General features: G+C 42.6%; 1 protein-coding gene and 1 long non-coding RNA gene across 3 annotated transcripts; one reads left to right on the forward strand and one right to left on the reverse strand.

Annotated features, from left to right (window-relative positions):
- Positions 1–13755: 13755 nt before the first annotated feature.
- Positions 13756–16624, forward strand: LOC115740714 (leucine-rich repeat extensin-like protein 4). 2 transcript variants are annotated; one of them, XM_048277331.1, is made up of 2 exons: positions 13756–15656; positions 15702–16624. In XM_048277331.1, exons 1-2 carry the CDS (start codon positions 14144–14146, stop codon positions 16409–16411), a joined length of 2223 nt encoding a protein of 740 aa, XP_048133288.1. In that variant the 5' UTR covers positions 13756–14143; the 3' UTR covers positions 16412–16624. The 2 variants fall into 2 exon arrangements, with proteins under 2 accessions (XP_048133288.1, XP_030530144.2); XM_030674284.2 differs by having other exon boundaries at positions 13756–14042; positions 14080–16624.
- A 106-nt stretch (positions 16625–16730) lies between these two features.
- LOC125314601 lies at positions 16731–18554 on the reverse strand. Its single transcript, XR_007198079.1, has 2 exons — positions 18372–18554; positions 16731–18335 (listed from the first exon to the last, which is right to left on the reverse strand). It is a non-coding gene; the product is annotated as an uncharacterized LOC125314601 (long non-coding RNA).
- Positions 18555–23644: the final 5090 nt, after the last annotated feature.

Consider the following 23644-nt stretch of genomic DNA (forward strand, 5'->3'; position numbering starts at 1 on the left):
GCCGAGCACCCGGTGAGGCATGGCCCCTCCGAATTGCCCCGGCCTGGCCCCTCATCCATTGGCCATTGCTAGTGCTAGGAGTAGTCCAAATAACATCTCTCTCACTGTGATAATTATGTAGCAGGAACCACGGTGTTGGCACTTCGAATCGTTAAGGTTCTCGACCCTTTGTCTTAGGACTAGTCGGTTCTATTTCTTGATGGCGAGCAGGGAAGGGATATAATTTGGATTTACCAGATGCCTGATCAGGTCTTATCAAGACAGCTTTGTTGCAGCTGTCGCACGTAAAACATCCACGTGAGAGTTTGCATCTGTTTAGCTGTGCCCACTTTTCTTCGGTATCCATCATCCAAGAAGTCGCCCACTTCCTGTCATGTTCATATTCGCTTGCACTTGCAGACCGCCGTTCTTTGACCAGACGAAAAGGTAAGACTCTGGCGTGATTGCGATCCCAGTTTGTTCCGGTCTTGAACAGCACCACCGCAGCATCCAACCAAAACGATGAAACCATCCCAAATGAAAATGGTCAAATACATAATAAGTCTTAATCATCCTGTCATCTTATTGGCCTCGTTTTGTTTGCTTCTTCGTTCGTGATCGATCTCCTTCGCCAGGCAAAATCGCAAAAACATTCCTGCGAGCGTGAGTGTCACGGCATTCAGATATCAAGATAGCATCTCCATTTGATAATTTGATTGACTTACGGAAGTGGAGATCAATCTCACAATTTTCACGATACCGGTTAGTTTCAAACGTGGAAAAGTCGAGACTGTTGAAATCTCTTCACAAATTCTATTGCTTGAAACGGACACAATCTACCCCGAGATCAAACTATATTAGGAAGATATATACTCTTCGTTAAGGAGTATGCAGCCGTTAAATCGAACTTCAACTTACCGATTTAAACATGTGAATCACTTCGTCCTAGTTCACATAATTCTACAAGATAGTGTTACGCCACCAGACACCGTTCGAACTGTCGGACCCGTCACCTTATCATCTCATTTATGATCAATGTATGCGTACCACGTATAGAAATATTTTCGGAATGGACATTATACTTAATAGCATGAATAGTTCCTTGTCTACGCTCTCCAAATTTCATCCGTCATGTGAACACTTTCACATGAATCACGCTGTTCGATTTCTCGAGCTTTTACCCAATGACCCACAGATTTGGGCTCACCAGCTTTTAGCTGCTTTAATGGCATAACGCAGCTTGCGGGACCTTCCAAGTTCAAACTCACTGCAACAAAATTACTCTCTCTCTCTCTCAAGTTTAGTCATGGAGGGTTTGCTTTGCTCTTAAAGTCCATCTCTTTTGCGCCGACCAGACTGAGCTATTCTTGTGACAGTCGTCGCTTTACAGAGGCTAAACTAAAGGGATACCATAAAGAAGGGAATGGAGACTGGAGAGAGCAAACAGGAACACCTCAGAAAAAAAAGGCGACATTTTTCGAACGAGAGAGAATCAAATTCTCAGTTCACTGTTTGGCTTCACACCCAAGAACACTGTGTCCACACATGACTTTGCCCTCTTAATTCTTCCTTTTTTTCTCGACGAATAGAAATGAACCCAAGTATTTTTCCCAGTGATTATTATTTCCTGAGTTTGACTCTTCTCTACCTCCTTGGGTATTCTAGGCAACTACTTTTAGCTGATAATCGCTGCTAAGAATGTTCCCATCAGGCCAATCATTTGATTTTCCTTCTTTTAACGAAGCATCATTGTCCCGGCAAGAACAAAGGTGGTCGCTTTGCTTTGTAAGAATGGCAAAGTAATCGCCAGAACCACATGCTCAGAAAGGAGCAAAAGACAAAAGTTTAAAGGGAAAGAAAGAATTCTCAGGGTTTGCAATATACTAGCTGGCATATTACTTCAAATTGAAACTTGGGTTATAACAACAGCAGCTTAGGTAGATATAGCATGGCCACGAACAGTCTGCTGTCGTTTCAATGATTCTAGGGCTCTTTGTTCTCACATGCCGACATTTTTCGAGGACCGGACGCCTTTCTTCTTTTGCTTAGATTCAAACCTCTCTAGCCAGGGGCTTCCCCACATCGAGCCTAACATGTGACGCGGCCGAAAAAGGAAGCGTCAGCTCATGAATGCCCTTGTTGCCCACAAGGACATGTAGGGCTAACATCTCCAGAACCAGTTAAAAAAAAAAAGAACTTCCTGCTGAACCGAGTCGTCTGTTTCTTGATCTTGATAAGTAACTGATCTGTGTTCTTCTGTTGCCTGAAGCCAAAAGTGATCCTTTACCAACGAGCGTACGAGGGAAGCGTCAACCGCTTAGGGCAGTGGGGGTGCCTCCACTTCGAGTATGGAAAACACAAGACCAAGATGTCGAACGGAAAAAGCACAGAGTAGGGTTTCTGCTAACACCATGTACAATGGTGATATGCTGGTGACTCGCTTGATTAATTTCCTTCTTTTTTCTCTCGAGCTAACTCTAGGCGAATTCGAGCCGGTAGTCGCAAGTATGCCACGATCCTCACATGGTCCGAGGTCGCAAGAAGATTTTCCATCACGCTGTGTCTAGATTTCGAGATGGGTATGGCATGTTACAATCAAGATCGAGCCTATTAGATCAAACTCTTCTTGAATAGGGGTAAATTGCACCGTCGATCGCTTTGCCGAGCAATTTTACTAAACCGAGTAAAGACATGGATGACCAGTACCGGTATGAACCATTCTTGGATCCGAAAAACCAGAATATCGACGTGAAACGACGAGATGTTGAGACGAGCCTTCCGATCTCAAAAAGGGATTATGCAGCTTCGGAATTAGATTTCACGGCTCGACGCGTGTCGAGGTGCGAGGCGCCGATTTCCCTTAATCTATTTCGAGTACTTACCGGAAGTTGGTATTAGGGAGGTTATGGTGGGTTGAAGGATGCGCATTAGCTGTAATCCATCTTTGCATTAGCACGCACTTGTTATTTCAATGAATCATCTAAGAGTCAACAAGAGATCGACTACAGAACGCTTAAGGCTTGGAATGTTGAGAATTCACCTAATCCGATCATTTACAGAGCAGATCAATAATTCCATATATCTTTTATATACATACTTTATATATATGTGCCCTCAAATCATGATGCGATTATTGACCGTAGACAATTTTTATTCCAATGCCAACATTCGCTGAACATGTGTTAGAATCATTGCGAGTGTTGACCCAACTGGCGAAGAATTCCGGTGCAAGGATCTAGCTAACTTCCCTCCACGTTCTAGATTTGGACTTGGTAATTTTTTTTTCTTTCCAAATAGTCTTTTAATTCTAGATAAATCTCGAGTCTAAAAGAAATTCGAAGGTGCCACGAAATGTCAACTGCACCTACGCTTAAAATTCCACCAGTCGAGAAGCAATTAAAGGATCGGCAATTCCGATGTGACAAAGGTCGTGAATTACCTTAATTTCTTCCAAAACAATATTAACGTGAATCGGGCATAGAGATTGGCTTTGAGGGACAGGAACGCCGAGCCGGATGAACCATTTATAGATCCCTTCGTCTTATTGGAGAAAGACAATGACGCGCGAGTAGAGAATGGGTCGAGATAAGGCGAAAACGTGTTCCGAAAATACCTAGAAATCTTGCTAGGAAGTTGTAGGGACGGTCCTTCTTTGGGCATGAATAGAGAAAGGGGCATCTTATCTTCCAATCGTTTAGCGTACCCAGTTCCTTTTGATAAAGATTGAGAGACAACCACATGGGACTACACGACTTAGACTTATCTTGGCCACAACCCAGGCACAGTTGTTGCGGGGGGCCTGGTTTAGGACCACATATCACCTTCTTCTCTTGTCACTTTGGGAAATCATTCATTGGCCAGCTGAAAACCCTTTTCATGCCCAGTCTTGCTTGTTTTATTATTATTATTATTATTATTATTATTATTATTATTCCCAGATGCGATGATATTCGAGAAGACATAAGTGGGAGATAATTCATGAAAATGTCATAAATATATCGTACGACAATTCACTTCTAAACATTTCGATCTCATCATTTTAATCCCCAATTTTCGACGATGTGTCAATGTAGTCTATTTTATCAATAGCAATTTTTAAAATAAAAAATAATCGAGTTTTTATTGTTAATATCGCTATTTCTTTTTTCTTTTCATTTCTTTTTCATTGTGGTCGTTAAGGGTCAGGTCCTCACTAGCCGGAAGAACTGAATTGACAAATTATCAAAGGTTTGTAACTAAGTTGGTCAAATTAAAAGGTTTACGACTAAATTGACATTCGTACAATAGATTTATAACTGAAAATGTGGGATTGTTGAGTCGTCCGAAACACACTCGATCACTCTCGATTGTTCCCCAAAATCATCTTGAACTTGTCAATGACTTTGATATGGAATTACAAGGACTTAGTAAAGTAGTAGGTGTTAGGATTTGACAGACAATCACAACGAAGTAAATTATAAAAGAAAAGAGAAATCGAGACAAAATATTTTATCCTGGTTCACTCTTAAATTAGGGCTACGTCCAATAGAAGATTCCCTTACACCTCTTGTTTCTCCGATACGTCCATTAATTATAAGTGAAAAGGGGTATATATAGCAAGAACTATTCATGAGCACAAGCCCAAACTACTAATAAAATAGGAGATCAAATTATAAAAACCCTCTAGCGGCTCGGAGTGCTGGGGCAACCTCCCGAACCACCGCCCGCTCACCGGGGAGTGGGACTTTTGTGCTTTCCTGTCAATGAAAAGTATGAACCACACCCCAACAGAGAGTGTATCAAACTTCACTTATTCCACGCCTTTCGCTCACCGGGAAGCAAGAGCCTTATGCTTTCCTGTCGAGGGTGCTTTCCAATCGATGGAAAGTATGAATCAAACCCAACAGTAGGGTACCTACTTGTAACCCTCAAATTCACAATCACCATATCTAGTTTATCCACACCTCTATGTAATACAGCTCCTTGAAATCAGAATAAAAAAAATATAAGATTGTATAAATTTTGATCAAATAAGTGGAAAAGTATCAAATTTCTTTGTCATGAAAGAGAATGACCATGCCAACAGGCATGCGGCCCCGCTGCTAAAGGGATTGGGGGGATGGGACTGGAGAGTACAGGGTCCAAGGTTCGTTCTCCGTGAGCAATGCATGCACATGTACATAGTAGAGAGGAGTAAAAAAAAAAAAAAAGACCTTTGCAACTGATGCACTTAGACTATAATACAACTAATTGCGCATTTATTTCGCGAAAAATGAATGAATTAGAAAATATTTTTCTAAAAAAACAATTGCGCGAAAAAGAAATCCATCATCCACGAAAATTTTCTTGTATCATTGTTTATGATAATGAAAATATTTTTCATTAACTAATTACAAGTGATACAAGCGGCCATTTTTCTTAAAATTATTTTCTAATTATTTAATTTGCATGAAAAAAAGGGACCTTATATTAAAAAAAAAAAGAGGGTAAGATGAAGGACATGCGAGTATTTTCTAGAAGTAACATCATGGCCACTTGGCATTCATTTAAGTAATTTCTTCGGCAAAACTAGCCAGATTTTGAATTTGAAATGCACAAAAACTTGGTGTTTCATTTGTAAGATACGCAAAAATTATGCAATCATTAGCGATATTTACCCATGAAAATCGTTCGTCTCGAAAGTAAAATGTTGCTCATCTCGACTTACCAAAAAGCAATGGTAATTTCTTAGCTTTCCCGTCGAAATTCAAAACAAACTTTAAAATGTTTGTTATATGTAGATATTCATGTCAAATGGGTATATATCAAGCAAGTTCTTCAGGCACTTAAAGCTACAAAAAGAGCCAAAGCGTTGGGGTGGTAATATTTATAGAAAGTCAAAAAATAAAAGTCACTAAAAAACGAACCCGTAATTTTGGATTCGTAACGAAAAATCGAGTTAAAAATCCCATCTCGATTTTTTCGACAGAGTTATTTCAGCTAAAATTTTCGACAACCCCGCCTATTAAAAACTTCAATCAGTAAAAATCGGGTGAAAACTATAGAAAATGAGGTATCGATTAGCACTCCGAATCGTACGAATACCTACACGTGAACCTAGCGATTATCTTCGATCCGATAAAAAAGAAGAAGAAGATCTAGCGATTATCTATGTCTTTATCGTACTATACATAACCAACGATGCGAATCGAAAATGTCAAAAAGCGTCCCCGCATCGCTTGCTAAAAGGTCCGGCATTGTGCTATTGAAAACATTCGTTGTACGCATATCCGTATCGTAAGAATACGCGAGAAAGACGCAGATAAATAAAGTATTATTCAAAGGCACCCGTGAATTTATTTATTCATTTTTCTTCTCTTTCTTTTTGGTCGGAAAGCACCCGTGAAATTTTATTTATTCATTTATTTTTTTGGTCGTAAGCGCCCGTGAATTTTCTGGGGACATAAATAGAGGGAAGGGCTCCGCGCCGGGGGAATGCCGTGGGCCCCGCTCCCGGACCTTTCTTCTGTGGGGCCCCCTCCCCTTTAGGCCTTGCCTTCCCTTGCCGACGCATATAGTGGGGGGGATCACATGACAATCTTAAATTCCGCCTAATTTTTGTCCGTAATTTGCGTCGCCATCCTTTTTTTTTTTTATATTCTTTTTTTATTATTATAACCGCAGCAATAATAGTAGTCACCCGCTTTTTTCCGCTATCCACGCGTATTTCTTTTCCGCGCCCTAATAATACAAAGTCGTATGTTATAACCAACCCCCCGCGCGTTTGCGGCATGTACAACGATATTTCTGAAGCAAAAATCTATTTGGTGACGTAATTTCTTGAGCAGAAATTTATTTATTTACACAATTTCATTTTTTTTTACTTTTGGAGCATTCCTTTGCGCTCCAAAAATGGTTTTGGACCTGTTTGAAAAAGGAAAAAATAAAATAAAATTTACTTCTCTTCGTAAATAGAAAAAATCAACTTCAAGGTAGAAATTAATTTTTAGAGCAGAAGTGTTGCCATACTCACGCACCCTCACCTTCTTTTTCTCCTTTTTTTTTCCCCATTTTTGATTAGTTTTAGAAATTATATACCCAATTTTTAATGTGGGCGGTACACCCCGGGGTCCGTTGGTGGTCGGGACGACCAAATAGATTTTCAACTATTTGACCAGTAAATATTCCGTTTTTTTTTCCTCCTCCATTTTTCTGATTTTCTTTTTTTTTTTTTTAACTTTCGATTGTCGGAGCGGCGTCGTATGAATCATTTGATCTCAATTATTCGCGCCTCTAATTATGCGAGCGTTGGCGGTCCATTCACGCCGCTCCTCTTTTTTGTTTTCTTTATCGTGTCTGGTTATGAGAAAGAACTCTCGCTTCTATGCCCAACAATTCGAAATGAAGAAACACGGCGTGGGTAATTGACTGAGAATTGGATATTTCCTTAGCTTCTCCGCATAAGCAAAACCGTTAGGCTAGATCATTAGATTATGAAAGGTTTTGTTAAAGGTGTCGGAGGAACTCGTCAAATATGCTGATTAAAAAATATATATATATATTGTCCTCTTTAAAGTAAAGTTTTTTGGGTTGCCGACGCTAAGAATCTCTTCTAGGTGTTACTGTAAGGATTTTTACAGCCGCTATCGCAATGTTAGGATCTCGGATCTCGGTCGCTTCGCACCTCCCATGATTCTAAAAGGTCCGAGATTAAGGAGTTCGTCGTTACAGCCCTACCAAAATGCTGGCAGAAGAAATGTCTCCGCACGAAGTGTGTTGCCGTTAGGCAATACACAATCCATAGACTGACGAAACTCATACGATGGTAAATCCACAAGCAAACTTCGCATCACATTAGCAAAGAGAACAAAAAGGATGATAACTCCGGTTGCACGGCTCAAGAAATGTTACAATGACAATATCTTTAACGAAAGATATACGAGCAGTATTTATCGCCCGTGACAAGGAATAAATTGTATTTAGCAATGTCATTAAATAAATGAGCGATGTTGCCATTTTGTAAAATTTCTCTTGCCGTCGTAATCATAAAGAGAGAGGAAAAAAAAAAAAAAAGGGACGAGTGTAGTCCAAGAGTGCCGTCCTTTTCCCGTTGAATGGTTCTCGAGCCAATTGAGTTAATATCAAGGAAGGAAGATTACACACTGATCTCACTCTCATTACGGGACAAATGATTTGCAAACAAAGATACATTCAAACCTGAAGTTGGACTCGGACTTTCCGATGAAAATTGGTGCAAACGGAAAGAAACGCCGCCGATTTGTCGCTCCCCATGATGCTCCAATTTCTTCCCCATCGTTTTCCAATATATATATAGAATCCTATTAACCGAACGTTTCAGCATATTCGTAACACAATTGACTATGAGATAAAACTCATTCCGCTAGATAAAAAAAATGATTGTTGAACCGACTGTTAGTATCATGTATGAGGTATTAATCGGCAAACTTATTGCATGTGCCGAATAGTCTCCGCACCATTAGATTTCTCGCGAGACCGACTTAAAATTCATTATTTTTTATGGTTCATATTCGACTGATACGTATACATTTTATAAAATATGCATATAAAAAATTTTATATTAATATAATTATTTTTCGTCGAATATACTGTCTCATAAGAATTTACGGAGCTGCCGTTATGAGTGGTCCGCCCCAGTTTTTTGGCTTATGTCCGGTCTCCATCGTTGCTCTCTCTCCCATTATATGTTTTAAGGAGTGCCAAAAACGCTAATTAACATAACAATATTCTTTGGTATTTTTTTTACGTTTTCTAAATCGTGTTCAAGAAATTCCGACAAAAAAAAAAAAAGGCGCGTTAAAAAAGATTTTTAAAAAAAAACATAGAGCAAATTTGACTTTTCAGAGGTGGACACGTGGCGGGCGATAATTACGAGCACTCTGCGTGGGTCAAAGGGGATGAAGTCGCCTTTATGCCACGTGGGTCCCATCACCACCCATCCCCGCTCTCTCTCGTTGCAACTGATCCACTGTCGCGTCACAGAGACGACGAGACGGGAGGCTCCTGATGCCGACACGTGTCGTCGTGTAGCGGTACAGCTGGGCTGCCGGCTGGCACGGTTGTCTGGTTACGTGTGCAAGAGGTCCCACGCGCTTTCTGTGACCTGGACCGCGGGTTGGGGGTGGGCTTAATAGGAAATAAATCCAAACTAATTTACTAATCGAGCATACATTAGTAAAGTGGGTATTTATTCGCATTTTTGTCTTTTGGCCCAAGTAGGCGTACCATTATTCTCTCTCTCTCTCTCTCTCTCTCTTTTTTTTTTTGGTCAGAACCATTATTCTCGTTGAAGCTTCCGGAAAAAGGGCACTCAATTCTATGTTCCAATAAATCATTATCGATGAGATTGACTATTGAAATTGTCGTGTTGAGTACTTTTCGGTAAAAAAAAATGAGTACTTCGAAGGAATAAGAAAGCAATTCTTATTTTCCTGTTAATAAATGAGGCTAATTTTAAGATCCCCGATCAATAAGTCGAGTCGATCAATTGAAAGTTTGTTAGAAAGTTTAATCCAAAAGCTCGGATTAAAGGAGAGCACGTGAATATAAAGAGCATATAAGACTCATTGTCAAGCGATGCGGGAACAACAATTTCAACACTCCCTCTCACGTTTAAGTCGGATTACGAGCGGCACATGAAATTTGACTCATAGAGAGTGGACACATAATTACGGACGACGCCGGCTCCGATACCATGTCAGAAAGTCCAATCCAAAAACTTAAATTGATAGGTGAAGGGAGACCACGTGAATATAAAAGAGCATATAAGACCCGTCATCAAGCGATCTTGTAATTTTTTTTTTTATTATTCGACAATCGTTTTCATCGACGTGAGTTGTAATATTATGCATTTGCAATTACAAATAGTGCCGGCATATTTTTAATTACAGCATGGCTTTTCTTTGGGTATTTTGGTAATGATTTAAAGTCGGAAGATTTTCAGAAGTAGGTTTGCTCAATTGAAAATAGTAGAGACACGAGACCGGATTCTAATAGGCGTGGGATATAAAGCATGTTCCACTTCAAACTTACGCATAAGCGCGTTTGGATCGATCGTTCACATTGGTGGCAGCAAGTAGCCAAGTTGCTTAATTTTTCTTTTTCTTTTTTCTTTTCTTTTTCAATTTGTGAGAAATAGTCTGGACCCAAAAATAAATAAAATTGTGAGAAACGGCAATTCAGCAATTAACAAGTTTTTTTCCCCAGAAACTTACTGGTTCTTAATGAAACAGGAACGCGCACGGTGGCACACGTCGCTGTGCGGTTCGACGCGCAAGGGGACGCGGTGCACCACCCAAAAAGTGCGGCGACGATGAGCACGGCGCCCTGCGTCCCACCGCACGGAATCAAAACGCTCCCTCGTGCGACGCCGTTTTCTTGGACAGCGAAAGCACGATACATTAGCGAAAATGACTTGCCAAAAGGAACACGAGGACATGACACCCCGGAGAAAAGTATGGTGCAATGGGGGAGACCATCGGTCCGTCTACGGAGTTGTAAGTTGTAACTTGGGACTAAATTGTAGGTTTAATGGGTTGAAATGTACATGGTGTCGTAACCTTCGTATCCTATTGCACGTTTGGACATCCACGATACCTTAAAATTGGATGGAGCGGCTTCTCGAAAGCATACATAAAGCTGCTGCACCGTAAAAATATCGTAACTCATAAGTCGTTGCAGTAAAGCCTATTTCCACCGTCGAAATTGCTCATCGAGGGGAAAAAAAAATTATATTACTCAACGGTATTTATGTGGTGTAGACATAATATACATTGGGCCGAAAATTGGAAATAGATGCAATGGATAGAGGAAACACAATTGGTGCAGTGGTGTCACGTACACATGACACGTGCAAAATCACGCACGATAATTTCAACCGCGGTTGATTTGGCGCGTCTGTGCGCACAATAATAGCACCAATCGACAGCTCTCGTTAAACTAGCTTAGAGTTTTTCGGTCAAAAAAATAAAAATTAAAAAAATAGCTTAGAGGCTGTGTTTAATTGCTTAGTGGGCCCCGCCTAACGGATCAAGCGACATGATTAACTTAAGTAACGTGCCTGGATTGGAGAAAAAAAGTTAAAAAGAGGAGGATATATCATTGGAGATTGATGCTCTCTTAAGCAAAGAACTTTTTAGTCACCTACTCCCCCTCGCATGTTCGAAGGTTCTCTTTTGTTTGAATTTTCTTCCACTAGCAAAATGAATATTTGCTGCCTCCGGTCTACATACTTGATATAAGAGGAATGACATAAATAACCCGTGAATTTTGACACAATATGTAATGTGAATCCTAAATTTTTAATTTGCTCAATGTAGCCCTTAAACTTTTCATACATGTTCAGTGTAATCCTCATACCGTATGAAAATATTCATTGTTATTCTTTCATTAATTCAAGACCCGAGATAATATTAGACATTTTTCATATATTTCAACGACTAAATTGAACGTGTATCAAAAGTTCGGGAATCGCATTGCGTAATTAGCTAATGTTCGGGAATCATATTGTACATTTGATCAAAATTTAAAGACTGTTTATGCCATTTTTCCTCCGATATATTCGTGCTTAAATTATGCTAAGATTTCTCTCTAATTATAACATGCGCAAATATTATATCGACGCGTCCATTGCACGACAACTCTCCACGACGGGATATGAAAAAGGTTTGGCTTTTAAACCGTGGAGGAGCTTTTGCTTTTCGTTTAAAAGTGGCACATTTCGCTTTTTGGCCTTTTGATTTTATAATCCACGGACCATGATGACCTCTTTTTAGTTTTAAATTTTATAGGGCAATAGGATATAACTGCGTTTGACCATTGACCAGAACGCCTCAAAGTTTAGCTGGAGGCCTAATCAACAATCTATGGTAATTTCTTTTTACTGGGATACGAGTTGTCGTAATTTCAATGACCAAGCCCAAAAATTAATGGCGTATTTCCATAAAAAAAAAAAAAAAAACTTTCTACTTCAAATCAAGGCTCAAATCTATCTGGCTTTTCTTTTTTTTCTGTCTCATAAAAAATCATCTCAATTTACGTTCACAGTCTCAAATTTGCCCCAACTTTTTTTTTGTCTAAAAAAAAAATCCTAAACTTTAGATTCAGTCCTAAATCTACCTCAAACCTTTTTTTTTTATCTAAAGAAAAATCATCGATTTTTACTCTAATCTCAAATCTTCCGAATTAGCCCTATGTTCAAAAATCGCCGTTCATTGTTTCATATCCTAGAATGGTTTCATTTTGGAGATCATTGAGGTGGATTTGTTATCCATGTGGAAATGCCATGTCGGTTCGTACTTATCATCCCATTATTTTGTTAATGTGGATTTTTTCATTGATGTGGAAACGTAATGTCAAGTTGGGACTGGACCACGAGGCAGATTTGAATACATTGAAAATTTTGTGATTTTTTTTAGACGAAACAAAATTCATGGCAATTTTAAAAATGTACCCAAAGTTTGAGGTTTCGGGGCCGATTTGAAACTGAATCTAAAATTATGACTTTTTTTCTTGAGATAACAAAATTTCGAAGTAGATTGAGGACTAAACCTAAAATTCGGGATTTTTTTAGGGAATTAGGCTGAAAATAAATGGTGGGCACTATTGTTCGACTCCGTATGTATGAATGAGGAGGGGTTTTTTTTTTATTTATGATTTTACGAACACGATCAAAATAATTATTACAAGTAAAAACAATTACCATGTCACATTAAGTGTAAGACTACGAAAATATTAGATGAAAAATGCATTAGAAAACCAAGGGGAAAATCATAGGGATTTGTTAATTATAAAACCTTTTCAAGATAGATTAGATTTGAAGTGTAATTTTGACATCGCTCAAGTCCTTGAATCGAGACTCCCACTCCTATCATGGACAAGACTTATTTGTGTAATTTGGATAAACACCGATTTGTTTCCCAATACCAAACAAACTCGATAAAAGGATTAAACGGTGCGTTTAAAATTGTTCAACTCTTGAAAAATGCAATTTTTTTCTATTTTTCACTTCTTTTATTTTTATTTTTTATTTTTACCGATTACACAAATTTCGGACCCATAATTCGCGTCCTTTTCCACGCGTTGCGAAATAAAAAAACTGAATTTCTGATTTTTGGACGGAGGAGCGGTAAATACTTTTAATAGGTCGAAACTGTAGAAGCTTTAATTCCTAGAGCAAGAGGGGCAATTTCGTAATTGCACGAATAGTTACTTGGTTGGCATTTTTCATTCAAGTCCCCAAGTCCAAGAACTGTCTATCTGATTTCGGCAAAACGACATCCAAACGGCCAAAAGCGCAGGTGGTGGACACAAAACCCTCTGCCCCGGTCACCGCTCTGAACCGGAATTCCATTTTTCTTTTTATATAAAAAAAAAAACTGGAAGACGAATGGTATTTGAAAAAGGGGTAAAGACAAAGGCAGAGAGTCTCGTGAAAGCCGCCTCGCATTGGTGTCGCGACCGTTGCTCGGCCGCCGGCGACCGGCCATCTGGGCTTTTTCCCAACACCAGCGACGAAACAGTCGCCGGAATCCGGCGGCACCGGCGCTCCTCGCTTTCACGAGGGCCCCTCTCCATCTGGGAATAAGATTCGCGAAGAAGAATAAAAGCCAAACCGCCTTCTCACGAGAGACAAAAGTTCCCCCCAGGGAAAAAAAAAAAAAAATCAAAGAGGAAGGAAGTCGAGTTAATAAAAAAAATGGAAATTGAAAAGATAAAAAAAGGGGGAGAAAGTTAGAGATAGATAGAGAGAGAGAGAGAATCTGGTGGGCTTTGAGCTGTGATTTAGCTGTCCCTCGATGCATTATTTTCTCGGCACTCCTCTTCTCGCTCACACACGCATCTCCAAAATCCCTAGAAAAAACCCACCACGCTGCTGCCCCTTTCTCTCTCCTCCCCATACGCACACACGGTCTCTCTTCTCTTTCTCTCTCTCTCCTGCTTCTTCCCCTCGCACACTTGTCCGCACTTTCTCTCTCTAACGCTCCCCAGATCTCGAAAGCCCAGACGAACCCTCTGGAGCACCTGCATTTGCCATTGCTGCAGTCTAGAGAGAGAGAGATAGAGAGGGAGTGACGAGGAGCTGCTGCTGCTGCTGCTGCAGATAGAGAGAAAGAAAGAGAAAGAACACAAAGTGGCATTTTTTGGATTCTCAGATGCCTCACGTGAGATGAAGAAGAAGACCCATCTCTTCCTCGTCTCCTCCTCCCTCCTCCTCCTCCTCCTCCTCTGCGTCTCCTCCTCCGCCTCGGAGCACCTCCCCCTGAGCTCCCATGGCGTCCTCACCGACGCCGAAGCCACGTACATCAAGCAGCGCCAGCTGCTCTACTACAGGGACGAGTTCGGCGACCGGGGCGAGCACGTCACCGTCGACCCCTCCCTCTCCTTCGAGAACCCCCGGATCCGGAGCGCCTACATAGCCCTCCAGGCGTGGAAGCAGGCCATTCTGTCCGACCCCAACAACTACACCGCCAACTGGGTCGGATCTGACGTGTGTAACTACACGAGCGTCTTCTGCGCCCCCGCCCCCGACGACCACAAGATCCGCACCGTCGCCGGCATCGACCTCAACCACGGCGACATCGCCGGCTACCTCCCGGAGGAGCTCGGCCTCCTCGCCGACCTCGCATTGTTCCACATCAACTCCAACCGCTTCTGCGGCACGGTCCCCCACAAGTTCGACCGCCTGAAGCTGCTCTTCGAGTTGGATCTGAGCAACAACCGCTTCGCCGGCAAGTTCCCCGCGGTGGTCCTGCAGCTGCCGTCGCTCAAGTTCCTGGATCTGAGGTTCAACGAGTTCGAAGGGACCGTCCCCAAGGAGCTCTTCGACAAGGACTTGGACGCCATCTTCATCAACGACAACCGCTTCCGCTTCGAATTGCCGGACAATTTTGGGAACTCGCCCGTCTCCGTCATCGTCCTCGCTAACAACAAGTTCCACGGCTGTGTCCCCTCGAGCTTGGTCAACATGGCCAACCTCAACGAGATCATTTTCATGAACAACGGGTTGAGGTCGTGCCTGCCGACGGAGATCGACAGGCTCAAGAACGTGACGGTGTTCGACTTCAGCTACAACCAGCTGGTGGGGCCGCTGCCGGATGGGGTCGGGGGGATGGTGAGCTTGGAGCAGCTGAATGTGGCTCACAACTTGCTGTCGGGGAAAATTCCAGGCAGCATCTGCTTGTTACCCCGGCTGGAGAACTTCACTTTCTCGTACAATTTCTTCACCGGAGAACCACCGTCGTGCCTGAGGCTGCCGGACTTTGACGACCGGAGAAACTGCCTGCCGGATAGGCCGTTGCAGAGGCCGCCGGCGCAATGTAAGTCATTCTTGTCTAAGCCTGTGGATTGTAGTGCCTTCCGGTGTGCTCCTTTTGTGCCTTCTCTACCCCCGCCGCCTCCGCCTTCACCTCCGGTGTTTCTCCCATCGCCCCCGCCCCCACCACCCCCTGTGTATTCACCTCCACCGCCGCCGCCAGTTTACTCCCCTCCGCCACCACCCCCACCGGTTTACTCACCTCCGCCTCCGCCGCCGTCGCCACCACCCCCAGTTTACTCACCTCCCCCACCTCCACCGCCCCCGCCACCGGTTTATTCACCTCCACCACCGCCTCCACCTGTTTACTCTCCCCCGCCTCCCCCCCCACCATCTCCCCCGCCGCCTTCTCCACCACCACCATCACCTCCGCCACCTGTCTACTCGCCTCCACCTCCTGTATACTCACCTCCTCCGCCTCCTTCACCATCCCCTCCGCCAATTTACTGTCCCAAGCCACCACCTCCGCCACCGCCAAGCTCGCCTCCACCGCCACCTCCAGTATACTCACCCCCGCCACCACCAACACCCACTCCTTACTACTATAATTCGCCTCCACCACCGCCTCCTCCGCAGCATTCACCGCCCCCTCCGCCTCACTCACCCCCACCACCCCCACATTCTTCTCCCCCTCCAATCTATCCTTATCCTTCCCCACCTCCCCCATCACCATCACCACCACCACCTGTGCATTCTCCTCCACCTCCATCGCCACCACCTTGTATAGAGCCTCCACCACCACCTCCGCCTCCATGTGTTGAATATTCACCCCCTCCCCCACCTCCGACCCATTACTTGCCACCACCATCTCCTTCACCACCACCTCCACCAGTCTATAAATCACCTCCACCACCACCACCCACAGTATATCCGTCCCCACCTCCACCCACGCCAGTTCATCACCAATCACCCCCACCCCCAGTTCATTACAGTTCACCCCCACCGCCAGTTCATTACAGCGCACCCCCTCCACCGCCATCCCAATCACCTCCGCCACCAATCCCGTGCGAGACCCCGCCCCCATCTCCCTTGCCGCCACCTCCAGCACCAGTATACAAAGGGCCACTGCCGCCTATTGTCGGAGTTTCATACGCCTCCCCGCCTCCACCTCCCTTCTATTGATTCTTTTGAGAATTTTCCTCCTCTAACCTTTCCCCTCACTTAAGAATTAAAATCCCAGTCAGTCCAGTGTGTTTCACTATTTATTTCGTGCTCTCGACGTCTCTTTCCTCTTTCCTCTTGTCATCGGCGCTTCATTCCAATTCGAAACCCTTCCTCTCTCTCTATATTCGGGCAATTCTCGTCGCTCGCCGGAGATGGAAAATGAGATCGAGACAAGAAGGGATCTTGTGCAGTTCTAGATGTGATTTCCCCCACTTAAGATGGTCTTTCGTTGAAGATGACACAAGGGAAGAGGCGAAGGGACAAGAAACAGAGAGTGAGGTAAGAGGAGATGGTCTCTTCTCTCCATATTTATTGCAATTGTTATGCATAATCTCGAGATGTCAAATAAAAATTCCGGAGGAAGAAAAACGAGTAGGTTGCAGAGAAAAGTGTATGTATAGGGATGATGATGAATTTGGAGGTCGATTCAATCGGGGGCTTTTACTCAAAAATCCAGGGGGCTGCTGCTAGTGCAGCTTGTTGTTTGTGGGGGGGTTATTGCTGTTCATCTCATTTTATAATCATACTTTTGTTCATTTTTCTTTTCCTTACTTTTCTTGATTTTTACAGTATAATCATGATGAACATTTTTACTTGTATCGATGATGAATTCCAGAATGATCATTCCTTTCCATTCCAAATTGGGTTCGTTTTTCTCGCTCTGTATATGTATATGTGCAATCAGACTGATGATCGATCATCCACGCTCTCTTCGTTATGCTTGCTTCGATCTGTTCCCGCTCTTTATCCAATGCTGAATAAATTGCTAGCTACTTGGGTGAATTCACCTCCTCCTTTGAAAGATCTAGGGAACGAATGGTCATGTTTAGACCATTCTCATACTTCGTCTGCTTCAGACAAACCTGTTCTGATAGAGAAGAACATGAGCAAGAAGGTGGATCAGCCCATCTGGTGTTTGTTTGATGACTATTGGTCAAATTAGGATCTTTTTCCAAGTAGCGTTCTGCCTTATCATTTGCCTTCAATGGCTGATTAGTGATCACATCTTCCTTTTTCATCTTTTCTGGTTCCTAATAAATTTTGGGCACCTCTCAAAAGCGATCTTGGTGGGACCTGAATTGCCCCCCTTTTCTCAAGTTCCTGTCCCTTGATTGGTGCAACATTTTCAAGTTTTTTCAAAGTCATTACCTGAATAAACTAGTGGACATTGGGATTGATATCATGTGCAAACCCCACCCCTTAATGCAGGTTTTGAAATTCCTAGAAATCGAAACCTGTTCCTTCACGCTCACACTTTTCCCCCCCATTGGCATGTGTAATGTCGATCCCCCCTTTGATCTCGCTGAAACCCTTTTTACCTTTCGCCATTTCAAAGTGTTCAAAACAAATAAAAAAGAACAAGGAAGATGAAAAAAAAAGAAGAAAAAAAGCTCGAGCCATAAAGGAAGCTGTGCGGACAACCAACCCCGCTTTTGCATTCGATGTTCTGCATCATTAGTATATATCCCCAGTGGCCCTTTCCCTTTTGATCAATGTCTCAGTTCTTGTGCAACTTTCTGGAAAAGAAGTTTCAAAACATGCAGCTTTAAGCTCATCCATAATTTTACTGTCTAACTAAGGTGTTGCTGTGATGATTTGGGTGCGGGAATTGAGGGTGTTCAAATCTCTTGTGGGTTTGTTCTGGAAAGAAGAGATTTTTGTTTTTGACCATTGTTCACTGTGCTAGTGGGGGACAATAATGGGACTCAGATACGATCTCACCAACTGTCATCGATGCTGCTTTCATTTTCACCTGAGTTGCTGCAAGCCTGCAACCCTCCATCTTTAAATTCTTAGCAAGACTCGAGATCCGGTTGCTGTCTGGGGAAACCAAAATTCAATCCGGTTCACCTCCTTTTCGGCACACTCTTTACTTATCAACCTCCCCACCACAACATGACCAAAAAAAAAAAAAAACCTCCCCACCACAACTGGGTACCATAAACAACACTGTTTTCGTACCATCCACTACGTAAAACGACCTATCCTCAGTTGCCAGACGACACGACCCACTTCAAGAAAGTGATCACCACTCTCGGAAACTCACGAGTCTCCAGGCAATGATGAGCCGAGCGTCGATCCACAATGAGTTTTCTCGGTAACAATGCCTAAACAATGCTTATTCAATTGACTAATTCAGCCCAGCGAAGATGAAAATAGAAGGGTGAAGAACTATGGCTCTGACCCAGTTGGTTGTCCTGCCAATGTGTCCTGGAATTCAGAATCTCTTTATTTGGCGACACCACTGCTTACGTTTCCCGTGAGATGGACAAACCCATGTGAGGAAAGGTTGGAGCATCTGTTTCTGTGCAAGTCCCTTTCTTGTTGCCGCCAAAAATCTCATTTCAAGAGAGAGAGCGATATCTATCTACACATACCAATTGCCCATAAAGCATCTGAAACGGGAAAAAAAAATAAAATTTAGAGCAGTTTCTACGGCTCGGATGTAATAAAGGGGAGGACCATGTATCATCATTGCCTATGTCGCTGCTCATCATGCACTCTCATTTGGGTATTTGCTGCATGATTTCAGGAGTGATTTTCTCTCCTCCTCCCACGATGAAGGATCACCAAGATCATGGCCAACACATTCCATGGGTTCCAGCTCCAAATGATCACATGTTCTTTAGTAAATGGTGGCCGGCAACGAATTTCGAAATGTTTTCCCTCGCTTTGTTAGAGAAATTGCACATAACGGGCTCGAGATAAAGAAGTGTTCATCGAATGCGCAATGTCTACCGACCAGGTCTCGGTTTCTTTTACAGCTAACATAGAAAAATGTGGGTAGGAGCCGGCTAAGGGGGGAAAAAAAAGAGACAGGACAATTGGGGGTCACAATCTGAGCGCACTAAAGCTAAGGGAATACATTTTAAGCTTTAGATAGCTGATGTGAAGAGTAAAGGAACAAGACAACCGACTATGTCCTCTCAATTTTTAACCCTTAACTTTACTCTTGTAAGTACACGCATATGACTTTGCACTTGTCGCCATCTCTCCGTCTCTTGTGTCAAAGAGAAGCAGGCCAGTGCAGTGCCCCCACCACCAAAGGAGATGGGTAATGAAACGAGGCGTGGACCATCTTCTAGATAACACCCACATGGGTTGTTAGGGCTTACACATCACGGCGTGATGTATACGGGGGAATTTTTATTTTGTTTTCAAAACTTTCTAGGCTTACTGTACTGCAGACAATTCAGCCTTAATCCTTTTGGCGATTTGTCAATTCGGTCCTTAACGTTTTAATCTTGCCAATTTAATTTTAAACCTTTTGGCAATTTGTCAATATAGTCATTTCGGTCAATTATCCAACTAATAAGTTTAAGACTAAATTATCATGACTCCAAAAGGTTTAGCACTAAATTGACACGATTGAAAAGTTTATTATGACTAAATTGAAAAATCGTCATAAGATTAAGGACTAAATTGACACGGTTGAAAGATTTAGGATTAAATTAACTGTCGTATAATATGTTTTAGAACAATTTGGACAATTATCCCCGTTGTATATGTATGTGTATTTCATTGATAATGTTGTGTAAGCTCGGTTGACTCGCTCCATCTCATATATCTCTTTCTCCACCATTTTAATTTGAGGGGGCCTCTTTCGTGGGGACAGGCCGTGATTAGGACGAGTAGATTAATGGCGACCGTCGCCATGTCTTTGCCACAGTCCGCTCATCGGGCCCCATTAGCCACATGATGTTCGAGTTCCAGGAGCAATAAATTAACGAAGGCATCTTCACCCAAACCCAACTTCCCAACCCACCTCTTAAACCGTATTAAATCTTTGCATCGGTCGTTAGGATTCAGCTAACAAACGGCCCTACCCTTTGTCGGATTTCGAAGGAAAACATAATAAGGAGGGCCGTCGAGGCACTTCTGGCAAGAAAAGTACCGAAAAAAAGTCTTACATTTATTGCATTGTACCAATTTAGCGGTAAATCTTTTAATTAGATCAATTTAGTTCTAAAATTTTTGCATTGGTATCAATTCAATCCATCGGGCTAATTTTAGCGGGAAATCGCTGACGTGAATGTCAATCATTCTATGTGACACAACTGATGCTTATGTGAAAATTTTTGAATAATTTGTTTCTTTTTTACATTCTTTTTTTTTTATGTCACTTTGACAAGTGAGGGTCATCGACAACCCTCGCTGGATCTAGGTGAGGGTCACCTCGCCTGCGGCTCGTGGGGTTGCGAGAGGGCCGGGCGAGGGCCTTCACGGCCTCATGTGTGGCTGGCAAGGCGGCGATTGCCCTGGGTGAGGCCCTTGCGACCTCAAAGGCCCTCGCCTAGGGAGTTCACGGCAAAGGTTGAGGGTCGCGACCCTTGCCGGCCAAAGTGAAAGAACAAAAAAAGAATGAAAAAAAAAATAATTTTAAAAGAAATCATTGTTCGAAAAATTATCAAAGAATATCTACATTGGCGCCAATAGCATCACGTAGGACGGTTGGCATATCCGTCGGCGATTTCCAACTAAAATTGGTCGAATAGATTGAATCGGTACAAATACAAAAAAATTTAGGACTAACCGATCGAATTAAAAGGTTCAAGATAGAATATGTATCAATGCAATAAGTTTAGAAATTTTTTGCTACTTTTCCCTACTTCTGGAGTGAGTAGCGTGTTGAAAAACTCGTTATTTCTTTTTTGAGTAGGTTTGAGGAGTGACTCGAGGAGCAATGGTTAATCAAAACCCTGTACCGAGTCGTTAAGAACTTGCCCCTTTCACATAGCAAGACGATGTTACCGCGGAAATGGTGGATGTGGAGAGCATCCTCATCCTGGCGATGAATGAGTTCAAGGAAAGGCAATCTAGATGTGCCGTAACAGAGAAAGCATCCGCACGAAATTCGGAGGCAAGGCCAGGTCAATCGCCCAATGATTTGCATGAGACGGACGGCAAGAAAGGTCCCCGCGCATTGATGAGCAACGACTTTGAATTCAGCGTCCTTAAGTGGGGATCAAGCCTTAAATTGAGTCTGCCGGCCAAAGTTCTTGCAGACCCCCTTCACGTAATAACCCCTAGGCCAACTGCTAGCGAATGTGTTCGATTCCATCGCCGCCGCGCTGTTCGAGTTCGAGCCGTCGTGTTTTTTGTGCGGTGTTTCCGACCCGCTTTAAGAGCGTAAATGGATCTGTGCACTTCGGTCATTATTCGGGGTTGCCAAATGCGCGCCCGGTGAGATCGCTCGAGCCCTGGAAACGATCCTTCGAAGCTCTGTTGGCGGAAAAAAAAAAAGGATTAGTAATCGACAGTTATGTTCATAACACTCCCTATTCACGACAGTTCAGCGAACTTTCCAAGTTTGGGGAGAATGCGATGGACAAAATGTAAACTTAGATCGGAGTTATGCACACTGCATCATCATGATCATTAGTCTTTCAGACAACCTCGGCACTGGGCTTCTCTCAAAACGAAGTCCTTGGAGATGGGCCGCGCAAAGGGGATAACTTTCAAGGGCCAGCCTCACTTTCGTAGTTAGGAATCTGATCCGCAGCATAAATCTGGTGGTGGTGATCTTCATTCCGATCTTCTCGTAAAGCCGTAACCTTCAGATAAGCCCCTTTTCAAGCCGATCGGCGTGGAAAAGAGGCCGGGAGCGAGGAGAACCCGCAAACCGGCCAGCGGCAAAGGAGCACCGTGAAGCATCCGGCCAAAAAGTTGGCTAGAGAAAGAAAGCTTAGAGTTTTTCCGATAGATCGAGAGAGAAAAGGTACCAAAAAAAGTCTTAAACTTATTGTATTGATACCAATTCAGTCCTAAACTTTTCAATTGGACTATTTTAGTCCTAAACCTTCTTACATTGTTATCAATTCAGTCCATCCGACCAATTTTGATTGGAGATCACTAAGGCGGACACTGGTGATGGCACGTCGGACGGCCGGCGTTGGCGTGTACATATTTTATCAATATTTTTCTTACTTTTTGCCTTGGCCTTGCCAGCTAAAGCCAAACTTTCAGAAAGAAAAGAAAAAAATAAAAAAATAATTAAAAAGATATTGATAAAATATGTTCATGTCGGCTTCGGCCGTCCTATGTGGTACCGCCGGTGTTCACGTCGGCGATTGTCGATCAAAATTAGCTGGATGGACTGAATTGATACTAATGCAAAAAGATTTAGGATTGAATTGATCCAATTGAAAGGTTTTGAATTGATTTGGTATTAATGTAATAGGTTTAGAATTGTTTTTTATACTTTATTCGGCAGAGAGAGGCTAATAAGTAGGCTAAAAAAGGATTGGACAAAGATGGGCTCGAAAGATCAACAGGCTTGTGGCATTTGACATGGCCAGGGACAATCTGTTTTCAAGGGAAGGCGATTGGATAATGGGCTTCATATGGAGAATTCAACATCGGGTCAGGGCATGTCATTGCGCACTGTGCAAAAGAAAAAAACAATTGCAAATGCAGTAATTAGTAGAGATAATCACACGAATGATATCTGAACTTTAGTCCAATGTGCTATGCACTCCCAAATTAAACAAAAACGTTCTATGTCATCTATGAACTTGAATTATGAAAGGATAACACTGAACATTCTCATATAGTCGAGGGACTATAATTAACATGTATAAAAAGTTCAAAGACAATATTGAGTAAATTTTAAGGGTGACATTGCATATTACGTTAAAGTTTAGAAATTATATTGCGCGTCGAACTAAAATTTATGAATCATTTGTACCATTGTGGGCCAGTAAGCTCTGCTCTCTTTCAATGGCAGTAAAGTTGCTGGACCCGATCAGTGAACAAGCTTTATTCTCTGCAAGATTCGCTCGGTGCTCTCACAAAGCAAGATGGTAACTTTCCCCGGGGCCAAAAACTGATATTCTCAACCGCAAAATCTAGGCTCAAGATTGATTACTCGTTGCTTTTCAGCAAAAAAAGTGCACAATCCATAATCAACTCTCAGCTAATCTGACCGCACAATCTGCTCCTTTTCTCTTTGCAGTACAACAATGATGCAGAAAACCAGAAACTAATGGCGACCATGTGCATCCACATGAACCCAACATAGACTTGAGCTAGAAGCCTCAAGCTTTTTGGACAAACATTCCACTAATCCCCCAATTTACAATGCAAAAAGTGCCCACATAACTGTGTCTCTTCCACCTTTCTCTCTTCTCTTTTAACCTTAAAGTATAAAAGTTGAAAGGACACGATGTCATTGAGATCATTGAAAAATTA

This window comes from Rhodamnia argentea, chromosome 4, assembly GCF_020921035.1.
Source record: "Rhodamnia argentea isolate NSW1041297 chromosome 4, ASM2092103v1, whole genome shotgun sequence".
Lineage (NCBI taxonomy): Eukaryota > Viridiplantae > Streptophyta > Magnoliopsida > Myrtales > Myrtaceae > Rhodamnia > Rhodamnia argentea.

Coding starts and splice junctions, on each gene's coding strand:
- LOC115740714 (XM_030674284.2), top strand. CDS start 14,144: ATGAAGAAGAAGACCCATCTCTTCCTCGTCTCCTCCTCCCTCCTCCTC.